This window comes from Xenopus tropicalis, chromosome 3 (genome assembly GCF_000004195.4).
Source record: "Xenopus tropicalis strain Nigerian chromosome 3, UCB_Xtro_10.0, whole genome shotgun sequence".
Classification (NCBI taxonomy): Eukaryota; Metazoa; Chordata; class Amphibia; order Anura; family Pipidae; genus Xenopus; species Xenopus tropicalis.
The window spans coordinates 70,306,224-70,321,972 of NC_030679.2; the positions used below are offsets into that span (position 1 = coordinate 70,306,224).

At 36.0% G+C, this 15,749-nt stretch overlaps 1 protein-coding gene across 1 annotated transcript; it reads left to right on the forward strand.

Moving 5' to 3' along the window:
- Nucleotides 1–4,160: 4,160 nt before the first annotated feature.
- Nucleotides 4,161–14,792, forward strand: lmod2 (leiomodin 2). The gene is given in 3 exon segments (NM_001126812.1): nt 4,161–4,476; nt 6,403–7,761; nt 14,295–14,792. Coding segments are annotated over 3 exon segments (1,659 nt in total). The 5' UTR covers nt 4,161–4,203; the 3' UTR covers nt 14,322–14,792.
- The last annotated feature ends 957 nt before the right edge of the window (nt 14,793–15,749 follow it).

Genomic DNA, 15,749 nt, shown 5'->3' on the forward strand with positions numbered 1-15,749 from the left:
TCAAGAAATCACTTAAATAGGAGCTACCTGACACAGAGAAGTAGACCAAAAGCACCTCAAAAGCTAGACATCATGCCAAGATTACCCCAAGAGCGCAGAGACAACTCATCCGAGAGGCCACAAAAGACCCCAGGACAACATCTAAAGAACTGCAGGCCTCACTTGCCTCAATTAAGGTCAGTGTTCACGACTCCCCCATAAGAAAGAGACTGGGCAAAAACGGCCTGCATGGCAGATTTCCAAGGCGCAAACCACTTTTAAGCAAAAAGAACATTAAGGCTCGTCTCAATTTTGCTAAAAAACATCTCTTTTGGGAAAATACCTTGTGGACCGACGAGACAAAAGTTGAACTTTTTGGAAGGTGCGTGTCCCGTTACATCTGGCGTAAAAGTAACACAGCATTTCAGAAAAAGAACATCATACCAACAGTAAAATATGGTGGTGGTAGTGTGATGGTCTGGAGTTGTTTTGCTGCTTCAGGACCTGGAAGGCTTGCTGTGATAGATGGAACCATGAATTCTACTGTCTACCAAAAAATCCTGAAGGAGAATGTCCGGCCATCTGTTCGTCAACTCAAGCTGAAGCGATCTTGGGTGCTGCAGCAGGACAATGACCCAAAACACACCAGCAAATCCACCTCTGAATGGCTGAAGAAAAACAAAATGAAGACTTTGGAGTGGCCTAGTCAAAGTCCTGACCTGAATCCTATTGAGATGTTGTGGCATGACCTTAAAAAGGCGGTTCATGCTAGAAAACCCTCAAATAAAGCTGAATTACAACAATTCTGCAAAGATGAGTGGGCCAAAATTCCTCCAGAGCGCTGTAAAAGACTCGTTGCAAGTTATCGCAAACGCTTGATTGCAGTTATTGCTGCTAAGGGTGGCCCAACCAGTTATTAGGTTCAGGGGGCAATTACTTTTTCACACAGGGCCATGTAGGTTTGGATTTTTTTTCTCCCTAAATAATAAAAACCCTCATTTAAAAACTGCATTTTGTGTTTACTTGTGTTATCTTTGACTAATAGTTAAATGTGTTTGATGATCAGAAACATTTTGTGTGACAAACATGCAAAAGAATAAGAAATCAGGAAGGGGGTAAATAGTTTTTCACACCACTGTATATGTATAAGCTTTAGGATGTTTTTCTTATTCATTTTATAAACATATGTAATACTTTTCTTCATTTCTATGCCAAATAAAAATAATATCTGGCAATGGGACCTGCCAATCAGCTGAATTGGAGGTTAGAAGGGAATGTCATCCGATGGCTGGACCAAAGTGGCACCATAAAATAGGTAGAACAGTCATGTAGTAATCATTTATATAGAAGCCAATGTACTGTATTTCTCATTACTACTACAGGTATGGGACCTGTTATCCAGAATGCTCACGACCTGGGGTTTTCTGGATAAGGGGTCTTCCAGATCTCCTACCTTAAGTCTACTGAAAAAAATATTTAAACAGTAATTAAACCCAATAGGATTGTTTTTGATCCAATAAGGATTAATTACATCTTAGTTGGGATCAAGTACTAGGTACTGGAAATAATTTTTAAAAATGTGAATTATTTGATTAAAAAGGAGTCTATGGGGGATGACCTTTCTGTAATTTGGAACTTTCTGGATAATGGGTTTCTGGATAAGTGATCCAATACCTGTATAAGTTTCTCGATAGTAGCAGGCACCAAACAGTAGTTATTTAAAGAACATATGTTAACAGATGGTTACAGTTGATTCTCCAGGAATAAAAGATTTCCAGAAGGGAATCGTGAGAACATGCAAAAATTCACACCTTATAATAGCAATTATAAAGAGTGCGTACAGGTTTCTTAAAATAATGTTGGGATTTAACTCTATCCTAGACCATAAATGATAATGGTTTTTAGACCATCTGATAAACATCCAACTGTCCAGGTGTAAAAGCCTACTATGATCACTGTTCTACATGAGACATAGCCAATCATTATATGTCTAGGTAAAGACAAAGTATATGTATTGCTGTAATTATGGGAATAGTTCATACCCAGTCCTTATAAACAGTCAACTGTACTTATTTACTAACACTTTGGGGCAGATTTATCAAAGTGTGAATTTAGAGCTTACCATGGAAAAATTCACCCACTTTGTATTCATTCCCATGGGATGTTAGAAGTGTATTTATCAATGGGTGAAAGTTAAGAGTTCACTATTTAATAAATATGCTACTAAACATCCCATAAGTCTACTGTGAGTAGAATACTGGAAGAAAATATGTTATTGGTTTTTAGAGGTTACCTCATTAAAGTGATACATCAGTTAAAAAAAAAATATACATCAGTTAAAAAATATGCAGCCTTTTCATGATTTTTTTAATGTTTGGAACAGTTACCTGAGCCTGGCCCCCTGTTCTCCTGCTGATCTGGCTGACTACTTTGAGACTCAAAAACAATGTAACAGTAGTCCACAATAAGGAAAGGAACATCACAGTGTATGTATGTATGTATGTATGTATAACTTTATTTATAAAGCGCCACAAGGGTACGCAGCGCTGTAAAATCTTACAATATACACAATTACACACAGGGAGGACAAGTGATATAATAAATAAATACAATATATATATATATATAAGTGCCATGTGGTATGAGACACAGTAGGAAGGAGGTCCCTGCCCCGTAGAGCTTACAATCTGAGTGCAACGCATTGTGGGTTATGTAGTTCCTGCAAGTGGTCTGTAAGCTGCAGGAAGTTGTTAAAAAAATTTTTACTGTCAATATTCGAAATGCAGAATAAGAAGAACTGTTTTGCAGCTGGATTTTAGCATATAAAAATGCTATATAATTTAATTCTGAGCCCAAGGTACAATAAATATACAAAGGACAAGCGTATAAAGTGGGCATTTGTTTTCTGATTTTTTTTTCCAGAAATGGATTTTTCAAGTTCTGTGTTAATTACATATATTAAAATAAATGAGCAATAATAAATAGAAATGCATCATTATTATTCAAATCTTCGTTCTACACAAAGTACATTGATTTTAGGTTGCGTTAAATAAATGTAAAATCTCCTGGTAAAATTGCAGTTTAACCCCTGATGCTGATGTGACAAGCACTTTGAATGTGGGTGACTAACCAGCTTCAGAATAAGGCATGGCAAGTGCTTTTGGTTTTGATTTGGCTTTAACCTACAATATCAATTTGAATGTTAGTTTTAGATTGTTGCATTTAACAATCCAATTGTTGCATTGGTTTGTTCCATTTAATACATGCATTTATGTGGTCTGCCTGTTTTATATCAGTACAGAGTACAGCTGTTGGGTTATTACTGAGTGATATATAAGCCTGCTGGTGGTATTCTGTGTCTGCGATAGAAGTAAGATAAAAACAAGAGACTCTATAAATAATTGAATAAGTTTCCAGAAATCAGACACCTTCCCAGAGCAGTCACTGGCTGTAATACATTATTCAGCTGGTATAGGATCTCTGAGAGCATTGTTTTCCTATAATCTACAATTGTCCATAAAGCAAAAGGTAATGATATATTTGAAAATGGAATTTGCAGTGGTATTTGCTCTTCACTACGAGTTACATGCTACATTGTGCTTCAAGATGTATTATACTGAGACAACGAATTCAGACAGAGCAAATACAGGGAAAGATTTCTGTTTCTGGCATATGTTTACTAGTTAAGTGTTCCTTAATTAATGAGAGCTAACAATAATAACAAATAATGTGAGTTAACAATTCCACTTATGAATATATACTGTATATTTATTCTGAACATTTTATTTTCTTTTTTTTGTGTTATTCTGCTAGATAAGGAATGATTTAGCAGATTGCTTTGACTGCTGTATAGTCACAAAAAAAATCATTTGTACGTTATTTAATCTTATCCAGCACATGCCAGTTCTGTTTTAAACAGGCTGAACTTTATATGGTAACATCCAGCGTGTCAATAATCCCTCAATCTGACCCTGGAACTCACTTGTGATGTCACATACTTTGTGTGTCTGTGTCCAGCTGACGTGTGAGGCTGAAATAGAGTATGCTTTCATCCTTCAATGGAACACCCATTGAGCCTTTCTTAAAAGGCTGCCTATTCTCCTCTTTCTAACCAGTTGCTGTACACACAAGACCCAGAAAACTTATAACAGAACAGTTCCTTTCTCCTAAGATACTTGTTAGTCAGGTCTGGTTTTTCCAGAACCTTGAACTGTATAAGGGACCATGTCTTCTTTTGGATACCGCAGAGAAATCAGTAAATATGAAGATATTGATGAAGACGAGCTACTGGCCTCATTAACGGCAGAGGAGTTGCAGGAATTAGAGAGGGAGCTGGAGGATATTGAGCCGAACCGGAACCTCCCTGTCGGAATGAGGCAAAAAAGTCTAACGGAAAAATCTCCAACAGCGAATTTTAGCAGAGAAGCACTAATGGCTTATTGGGAAAAGGAGACCAAAAAGTTAATGGAGAAGGAGCAGCTTGGTGCATGTGATAAGGTAAACTTCTTATATACTTATATATATATATACATATATACCATATAGGATCTATTATCAAGAACCCTGGGGTTTTCCAGATAAGGGAGCTTTCTGCTTTATTATTACAGAGAAAAAGGTAATCATTTTTAACATTTAGAATTATTTGCTTATAATAGGCTCTATAGAAGATGTCCTTACTGTATTTGAGAGCTTTCTAGATAAGGGATCCCATAACTATGTGTATGGGTGTGTTGTATTGATTGTATTGTCTCCTAGTTTTAACATATTGTATATTGTTAACTGATATCGGTGTTATAATTAGGGTTTTACTGCTATGGAGAAAGCATCTGTAAGGATTAGGAGATACACTTTGTAACTGTTAGACTGTTAGCAAAGGTCTTCATCTTGGTATAAAACATATTACTGCAGAAAATCAATGGTAATTCCTGTCCTCCTGCTTCAGTGCAAAAACTTATTCTGTAATTATGTAGCCATTAAAGTATTCTGAAACTTTCAGGCATCAGGCATTGTTTGTTCTGCACTTATGTCTGGTATTTTATTATGTTCAACTGTGTTGGTTATCAGTATCCATTATCCTGTTTCTATATTTAACCATCTCATCACACTCAGCCTGATAGACAGAGGAGAATGGCAGTGTGCTGGATGAGTGACTTGTGCAGTAGTCATTGGACCTTGAATGTCCTTGAGAATATAACTGCTACATAACAATGTATAAACAAACCAGACAATGGTTTCTACCTTTCCCTAAGTATAACTGTAAAACTGCAACTTATCCATACATTTTATATACTAAACAGATAAAAAAAAACTGTACTCAGGAAATATGGCTTGTTTTTGTTATCTAAAACTATAAGTAACATGAAAAATTGCATTTGCATATGAAAAAGCCTGTATAGAGAAGAAACTAATGGTTGTCACCTGCTTCTTTCACAAAACCACACTTTTGTCATGCTTTATGGTTAAAATTACAGCTATCTGAATAATACATTGGCCAAAGTTTCTGTTAGAAACACAGTGTTTCTATAACTGCAGGATTTTGAGCCCTTAAAAGGTTAAGAGGTTAAAAAAAATGTTTACTCAGCCCCTATGTCAGTAGGCACAGCATACTTGCATCTAAATAACCAGAGCACCCATTGCTCTAGTGCCAAACACCAGACCTTGCACTAACTGGACATGGAAAATTGCACTTTTCTTACTTCACTTGTGGCCACATGTAAGCCCTAGAGGGTCCCACCAAGTCAAAAGGTAAAATATTAATAATTTTTAAGGACACATAGGTAAGGTGCAAAGTCTTACATGTTCTATACTTCCTTTGTACTCAACTGCGCTGCATCTGGCATAACTAGATGTGATTGGTCAAAATGGCCAGAACTGCACATGCACTTTGCTGTAAATCAGATGCAGGTGCATTGAATATTTTCATATTTTGCCTGGTGTGAATTCTGGTGTTTGCTTGTGTTTACACAGCAACATACATCAAAAGCTGCAGCAGCGCAAAATTCGGAGTAAAAGAAAGGAAGGACTGATTAGCGCCGTATGTAACTATATAGGTGTGCACAGAGCGCATTTGGATGCAAGTACCTTTAAAGAAAATGGGTTTAGACACAACTCACTGTGTGGAAAATCTCAAGTTGCACACTGCATCTGCAGATGTAAATGAACCTTACTGGGTTTTATAAAAGACAAAATACTAGCAGAACATAGCATCTGCACGCTGCAAGACACACCCTCTCTCTTGTTTAATTGGTTTAATCTATAAATTGCTTTTTACAGATTATACACATTGTGTTCTCCCCACTTGTAGATGCTCTGTTGTGCCAGAACATTTGGAGCATACCAACCCTCCATACTGAGCACTGAGCTAATGGTTCAAAGAGACATGGGCGTTCTGGTGGTAATTTTTTTTTTAATTTCTGTTTTTAGAATTATAAGGAGGAAGAAGATGGAAGTGATGAAGAGGATTTTGTAGGAACCAACAGTGAGGTTTCTGAAGAGATTTACACAGAAGAGGAAGAAGAGGATGAAGACGAAGAAGAGGAGGAGGTGGAAACAGAAAGTGATGAAGAAGAAGGTAACCAGGAAGAAGATAAGGATACTATCTGTGGTATCGCTGACAACACTGAAGCTACAAAAAGTTCTGATAACATCCCAACAATAAAAATCAATGGACTGAGTGATAATAAAACATTGTCCAATGGTTACAATGGCATTGGTGCAAAATACAGCAAACAAGCCAATGAGCTTTCAGTCAATAAAGCATCTTCTGGCCTTGCTGGCTCCAATCCAACAGTTATAGATGATGCTCTAGAAAATATAAAAAACAATGACCCAGACACTTTGGAAGTCAATCTAAATAACATAGAGAACATCACACCAGAAACACTTATATCCTTTGCACTTGCCCTAAAAGAAAACACAAATGTTAAAGTATTTAGCTTGGCTAACACTCATGCTGATGACAACGTTGCAATGGCAATTTCTAATATGCTTCGTGTCAATCAAAATATTACAAGTCTAAATATAGAATCTAACTTCATCACAGGAAAAGGCATACTAGCTATTATGAGGGCTTTGCAGTACAGCAATAAAGTGCTGACAGAACTGAGATTCCATAATCAGAGACATATTATGGGAAGTCAGGTGGAGATGGAAATAGCAAAATTGCTCAAAGACAATACTAGCATTATAAAATTAGGATATCATTTTGAGCTGCCAGGACCACGTATGTCCATGACAAGTATTCTGACCAGAAATATGGATAAACAAAGACAGAGAAGAATGCAGGAGCAAAAAGAATCTGGTTATGATCCCACAACTAACCTCACAACCAAAACTCTGCAAAGAGGAACACCAGGGGCCTCACCATATTCTTCCCCTAGAGGTTCACCATGGTCATCTCCAAAAATAACTAGAAAGGTTCAGCCTGGAAACACATCAACACCTTCACCTCCACCCCCTCCACCACCCCCACCCCCACCCCCTCCTCCTCCTTCAATTCTTCCAACACTTCAGCAAGAGAAGAAAGTTCCCACCAGAAATATTGCAGAAGTTATCAAACAACATGAATTATCTGCAAAAAAACAGCAGAATGGGCATAAAAAAACAAAAGGGAAAAAAAGTAAAAAGGAACAAAATAATATTTTGAAAGAGATAAAAAATTCTTTAAGATCAATCTCTGAAATGAAAACAGAAGAGGTGTCCAGGCCCTCAACACCCCAGAGATCTCTGCATGATAATCTTATGGATGCTATTAAAGGGAGCAGCATAAAACAACTGAAGAAGGTAAGTTGGCAGAGTTAGCAGCAAGGTTAATAAATATCTGCGGAGAGTGACAGGCCCAGCAGCTACAACTGGCATGATGCATTGCCTAACAATGCAGATTCCCTTCGGAAGAAAAGAACCCCAAACCATACAAAGGAAATTAATAAATTTGCTACTAGTAACTCATAGCAACCAATCAGCAGGTAGCATAGACTGGTCATCTGTTTGATAAAGAATCTACTCAACTGGCACACAAGGCTATTGCCTTATCTTCATTATTTGTCCATTAACTCTGGATTTCTGCACGTCTATTAGAAATTGTTAAGGAACAACAATAAGGAAACAATTAAGTATTAGTTTTATTCATTAGCAGTATTGAAAAATAAAATAACAAAGAAAAAGTTAGAATAAAAAAAGTAAGTAAATAGGGACTCTCTCACATAACAAACCTCAGTCCAGGTCACAGGCGGAGCCATATAAACAGCCCAACAGCAGCAAAGTAAAAGTTAAAAAGTGAACTTTTATTAGGAAATATGAGGCCTAACATGTTTTGTGCCTAAAATGGCACTTACTCATAGGCTGGCAATTTTTAGTTTTATTCATACTGTATAATTAATGCTAGTAACTTTTACTTTACTGAATACTGTTCCATAACCATAGCAATAATTGTTAGTACAGGACAGAGAGTCACTTTAATTTAGTCACTTAAAGGGATACTGTCATGATTTTTATTGTGTACTTTTTATTTCTAAATTACACTGTTTACATAGCAAATAATTCACTCTACCATTTAAAATTGTATTCTTGAACCAACAAATATATTTTTTTAGTTGCAATATTGGTGTGTAGGCAGCCATCTTAGTGCATTGTGCCTGAGGCTGAGCTTTCAGAGGGAGCCAGCGCTACACATTAGAACTGCTTTCAGATAATCTATTGTTTCTCCTACTCCCATGTAACTGGAGGAGTCCCAAGTCGGACTTGGATTTCTTACTACTGAATGCTATTCTTATATCTACTGGGAGCTGCTATCTTTCTCCCTTCCCATTGTTCTGCTGATTGGCTGCAGGGGGATAGGGCAGAAGTGATATCACTCCAACTTGCAGCTGAGCAGTAAAGTGTGACTGAAGTTTACCAGAGCACAGGTCACATGGCTGTGGCAACTAGGGAAATGTAGAATATGGCTAGCCCCATGTGAAATTTCAGAATTAAATATAGAAAAATCTGTTTGTGTTTTTGAATAACAGATTTTAATGCAGGATTCTGCTGAAGAAGCTCTATTAACTGATCTGTTTTAAAAACACATTAACATTACAAAAAGGAACCCATGTAATTATTTTGAATAGCTAATTTGCACCTCTGGATTGGATGGCCAGTTGCCAACCCCAGAAAAGTTTGCATGAGTTCCTATGTAATGGTTCAGTTCTAAGAGTGTAGAAAGATACAGTAGATCTACTCCACGACAGTATAGCCCTACTGTGTATGTCACTGCAGAGACTTCAGAAGGGGCAGCATGGATTTGGTCAGTTATTGTACTTCCAGTTGGAAGAATAGCCAATATTGCCCCATTGTTTGGAAGATTACCCAAAAAATGTTCTTTTGTCTGAGATGTGCTAGGCATGTAATGGAATCATTCAGGAAGTGCCTGTTAATAATCCATCAAAGTGGATAGATGATCCTACCTGAGACTGTGCTACCTGTAATTCTACAAGGATAGCATATAGTGCATAGATGGAACAGGTCATGTGAGTCACACACATATGTGGCCAAATTAAATTAGAGCATAGTGGAACACAATACAAAAACACACCACAAGTGATAGGGTCAAAATGGAGTATCTCTTTTCTTTAAATTATTCAAGCAAACAGTATCCTTAGAGCAGTGTTTTTAACAACTGGGTCACCAGATACTACAGAACTACAGAGTCCAGAATCTTCCATCTTGGACTTGGCAAAACAGGTGTTAAAGTATTATGCTTTCTAGAAAAGGTGCCACATTTTCTTAAAGTGCAGTCTAAATAAACATTATGGGGCTGATTTATAAAATCAAACTAAAAGATTTACAGAACACGTGTTCCTGTAATGATTCAGGTTCAGAGTGCCTGTTACCTATATGCAACCTATACACATATATCCCTGTTCAAATGCTGCAAAAATGATTATTAGTTGATAATTAAGGCTAATGGAATCATTACCCAGTTTGAGGTGCACAATCAGAAATGTGTTCTCAACTCTAATACACTAAAATTCTCTTTTTGAAACTTCATTAACATGATTTAGTAAACCTTTAACAATGCCAATGTTGTGACTCTTCTTTTTAATGTTAATGGAAGAATATACAAGGCATTGTGGGTACTGGAGCTGACAACTGCAACATTGTTATAATTATACATAATAATCAGAATTACTGAGAGTAGCAAAGGACACACAGCAACTGCTTTTAATAGCAATTATATTTAATTACATTTTCAATAGCAATTCTGTTTACAATTAATTACAGTTATTAAACACTTTTAATCGATGACTATTGGAAAGATTAAATTTTTTTTCATTATGCAACATTTGGGTTTACATTCCTTTAAGTTGGAATGCTGAGTAAAACAAGTACTGTTCTTCATTATATCCTTTGTGTTGTTCCTTAACAACATTTATTACCTAGGTTTTATCAATGGTTAAAGGAACAGTAACACCAAAAAAATGAAAGAGCTTTAAAGTAATAAAAATATAATGCACTGTTGCCCTGCACAGGTAAAACTGGGGTGTTTGCTACAGTAACACTACTATAATTTATATAATAAGCTGCTGTGTAGCCACGGGGGCAGCCATTCAAGCTGGAAAAAAGGAGAAAAGGCACAGGCACATAGCAGATAACAGATAAGTTCTGTAGAATACAATAGTGTTTTATCTGTTATCTGCTATGTGCCTGTGCCTTTTCTCCTTTGAATGGCTGCCTCCATGGCTACATAGCAACTTATTTATATAAATTATAGTAGACTTTCTGAAGTAAACACACAACTTTTACCAGTGCAGGGCAGCAGCACATTATATTTTAGTTACTTTTATACACTTTCATTTTTTGGTGTTACTGTTCCTTTAAGTTTGATTTTTTTTCTTGATTCAAGTTTCTTGGTGCTTAAAAAACTCGATTTTGAGTTATGTTTCGAAAACCCGAATGTCTGGTATTTATTAAGCACAAATAACCCCAAAAAGATGAATGTAAAACTATGTAATTTAAAATCTTACGAGTTTCTATAGAAGTCAATGGGAGTTGTCCCAGGCAAATTCAAATTCACGAGTTTTATTCGAGTTTCTTTCAAATTTGAAAATAGAATTATTCAAGTTTTTATTCACATGAGTTTACCTCTTTAATAAATAAGTGAGCATTCGATATGCGAGTTTCATTGATTTAGAAGAACAAACTCACATTCACAAATTTAAAAATTGATAAATAAGCCCCCTAATGTTTGAATATCTGTATTCTTTTTCATTACTCAGTCCTCAAGTTGCTCTCAGTTGTAGTGGGCAAATGTGGGCTATACAAACAATTGTAAGGCAACCTGTCAGGATCATCTTCCAGTCTCATTTATAACTATGGGTAACTTAAATAATAGACATAATAAACTCCTATGTTATAATGATATAATGGACTCCATTGTTTTTTAAACACGAGAAAGCTGTTGGATTTAAGCATGGTATGTTATTAAAATATGGCTTTGCTCACAGGAGTAAGAATATTGTGTTCATATTATTACCATATTAGAACAATAACACTCAAGAGTCATGAATATACTGTAAAATATAACCTTATAAATGTTAGTGATGTCATCAGTTATAATTGGTGTTTAGTGATGTCATTTTTGTCTCATGTTTCACCGAGGATATTAAAAGTGACATATAACAGAAAATTACAATACAGGTGCACTTTCAACAACAGAATTAGTGACTGAGAAAGGTGTGCTGACTTTCCTATTTTCCAACTGAAACCACACAATGTCCAGTCAAAAAGGACTAGGAAAATAGGACTTTATTGTTATACCACCTGTATAAGGTCTTTCTGTTGAACATAACTTTTATGTGATAGCTTGAAAACCTATAAACATAATAAAATCAAGTAACATCTTAAAAAACAAAGTCATAAAGTCTTTGAATGTGGTTTAAGCACATCAAACAAGGCAATCATCGAGGACTACTGCTCACAGATTACAAGCTTGTACAAGGCCACACTGCAATATATCCCTTCTAGCGTGTCAGTGCCTTATAACCCAGTGCCTGAAACTCAATGACTTCTAATAAAAGATGCACTGAATCTGTCATTTTTGGTTTTGACTGAATACAGATTCAAAAACAAATTGAATTTCTAATTTGCGTATTTAAATTTGAGAAAAAATTAAAAATTCCTCCAACTATAATAAAAAAAAATTGTCACATTAAGGGGGAGATTTATTAAGACACGAATGCTTGTAGCGTATTTTTGCCGATTTTTCCGCACTTGCATGACTTTTTCGTACGCCCGCAAGACTTTTCCGTGAAATATTCGGAAAGGAATACAAATTCCATCCATTCAAGCTTTTTTTTCATGGTTTAATTCAGGGATCCCCAACCTTTCTTACTCGTGAGCCACAGTCAAATGTAAAAAGACTTGGGGAGCAACACAAGCATCATAAAAGTTCATGGAGGTGCCAAATAAGGGCTAAGGCTGGCTATTAGGGAGCCTCTATGCACACTATCAGCTTACAGGGGCTTTATTTGGTAGTAAATGTTATTTTTATTCAACCAAAAGGCCACTGGGAGGAACATCCAAGAAGTTGGTGGGCAACATGTTGCTCACAAGCCACTGGTTGGACATCACTGGACTTTTAATCAAAATTTTTATATTTATAATTTATATAAATATTATATTCTAAAGTCCTATTCTATTATATTCATATTATATATGTGGCTTCCTATTAAACAAAGAATATCTTACAAACTCCTTCTCTCAACCTTCAAAGCCCTCCATTCCTCTGCTCCTCAATACATCTCTTCTCTTGTGTCTCTGTATGTTCCTGGCCGAGTCCTTCGTTCCTCGCAGAGCAACCGCTTGGTTGTGCCCCCCACTACTACTGCTGTTTCCCGCCTTAAACCTTTCTGCCTTGCTGCCCCTTACATTTGGAATGCCCTCCCTGATTTCCTCCGGAGAGAGTCCTCCCTCAGTCTTTTTAAAACTAAACTTAAAAACTACCTTTTAGAGCACTCACCCAGCACCTGATCTGGAAACTAACACTTTTATTGTAGTGTCACCCACTGTGACCTACAGCACTTATATTTGTCTATTTGTATCTGTAAAGGTGGCCATACACGTGGCGATCCGACGATGTTTCGTACGACCATCGGTCGCACGAAACATCGTAAGATCCGCCACACACCATTCAGGGCTGAATCGGCAGGTAAGGAGGTAGAAACAATAGGATTTCTACCTCCTTCTGCCGATTCAGCTCTGAAGGGAGAATTTTGGTCAGGCGCCTTCTATGGCGCCCGATCAAAATTTTCAAACTTGTCCGATCGGCGAGTCGTCCGATATCGGCAGCTTCCTGCGATATCGGTCGACTCGCCGACATGCCATACACGCACCGATTATCGTACGAAACGAGGTTTCGTACGATAATATCGGTGCGTGTATGGCCACCTTAAGTTACCCTCCCATATAGATTGTAAGCTCTACAGGGCAGGGACCTCCATCCTCTTGTGTTTTTGACTCTTATTGCAACTGTATCTTTTATTTATTTGTCTTTATTGTTATACTTTGTATTTATCTATTATCTTTATTACCTCCTGTTTGTATTAATGTATTCTACTGTACAGCGCTGCGTACATAAGTAGCACTTTATAAATAAACATATACTGTACATACATACATATATTTAACATTTTTAAAAAGCAAACATCCCAGTTTAGTAAAATCTCAAATGTATTCCAATTGAAAAAAAACAAAACTCTAAAATTCACATATTCAAAAATTGATAAAAAAGCCTTCCTGTTTTCCGGGTCTTTAAAGCCACATTCTTTTGTTGATTAATAGATTACTTGCAGCTTTACACTTATGATTCAGTGCATTCCTTATTCTTATAGTATATATATATAGTGTTATATAGCTGTGTAAATGATTGCAGTTTTCAAGTACAGGTATGGAACCCCTTATCCGGAAACCCATTATGCAGAAAGTTCCGAACTATGGAAAGGCCATCTCCCATAGACTCCATTATAAACAAATAACTTCTTCTCCTCTCTAGTAATAAAACAGTACCTTGTACATGATCCCAGCTAAGATATAATTAATCCTTATTGGAGGCAAAACAATCCTATTGGGTTTATTTAATGTTTAAATGATTTTTAGCAGACTTAAGTTATGGAGATCCAAATTACGGAAAGATCCCTTATCCGGAAAACCCCAAGTCCCAAGCATGCTAGATAACAGGTCCCATACCTGTACTTTAAGACTGTAATTTTCATTGTGTAATGTTCTTTCTGTAAATACTACAGTACAAAGCTGTTTAATCACCTCCTTCTTCAATTTTTTAGGTGGAAGTTCCCAAATCCCTTCAATAAGTTCCAAATGCTACAAGAAAACAAATCAACTGAACGCTGTTGCAGAGAATCTTTTTTTCCCATTAAGCATATCTACTCTGGCTAAATGAATTTTGGGGTTTAACACAGATATTTTAGTACAGCACATGTTTGTAAATATGGAGTACACTTTTTTAACAGATATATTTTCCCTTTTTTTGTGTACTATAAAATTGTTTTTTTATGTATGTGAAGTAATTGTCGCAAGATTTTTTTGCACTAAAAAATTTGTTTCCATGTTTTTTTTTTTAAATTTGATTTATGAGAATACTAAGGATGAATACAAAATGTGTTTTGTTTTGTTTCCTTCGTTTTTTGAAAACAGAAAACATGTAACAGTACGACGTTCCATAAAAAAAGCATTTCTTGCTTATATGTCTCAAATCATTTATGCGTAGCATTTTTGTTGCAAATAAGTTTTTTTTACTAAACGAATTAAAGAAATTAAAGTAAGTGGTATTTGTTGTATGTATGCGTTTATTTATTTAGGGGAAAAAAAACATTTATACTGATCTTAGTATATACTGAAGAAAAATATTAAGCCATGTTTGATTATATAAAAAATGGTCGTCAATATAATGAAAATGGAAGGAAATTGATAGTATAATGTCTTGGTATTTTACAGTTATATTTTCCATGGGATAGTACATTAGCCATTGAACTATAGGTCATAGAATTGGTTTATGTTTCCAAACAATTTCCCTTGCTGCTTTCCATTCATACTCTGACACAAGACACAAAACAAATTGCCACATTTAAAGGCAAAAGGCTCTGATAAGTGTACCAAGTCATTTGAACTGGATATCTATCAACATTCTGCAGTTCAGATTTTAATAAAGCATTCAAAATAATCCAGAAACAAAATGCTAAAAAGTATATATATATATATATATATATACAAAATATATCCCGTTAAGACATAGGACTCTTTCCCATGTTATTTATAACTGTATGGCACCATCCACTGTATGAATGATTAAAAAGCCTTTATTGAATAAGTAATGTCTTTGATCGGGCAGCAGAGTTGATGGTTAGCCTCATACCACCTTGCTGTGTTGGGGTTCTAGGTTTGATGCAATTCCAAGCACTATCTGCTACACATGTATCATAAGTACAAGATGAGAAGTGTAATTTTTGTTTCACATATTAAAATGCCTTTAAAGAAAATGAATTGTGCGTTCTCTAGCCTTACTTCTGGTTAGAAAGCATTACAATAAGCCCATTATCTTTGACTGCGCACAAAGTTAAACTTGGGTACACACGCTCAAATGAATGGCCCCATTACATTACATTAACATATTCCGCAGCGCTGTACAATAAGTGGGTTACATACATTGGACATACAGAGTAACATATAAAGCAATCAGTAACCGATACAAGAGGTGAAGAGGGCCCTGCCCAAAAGAGCTT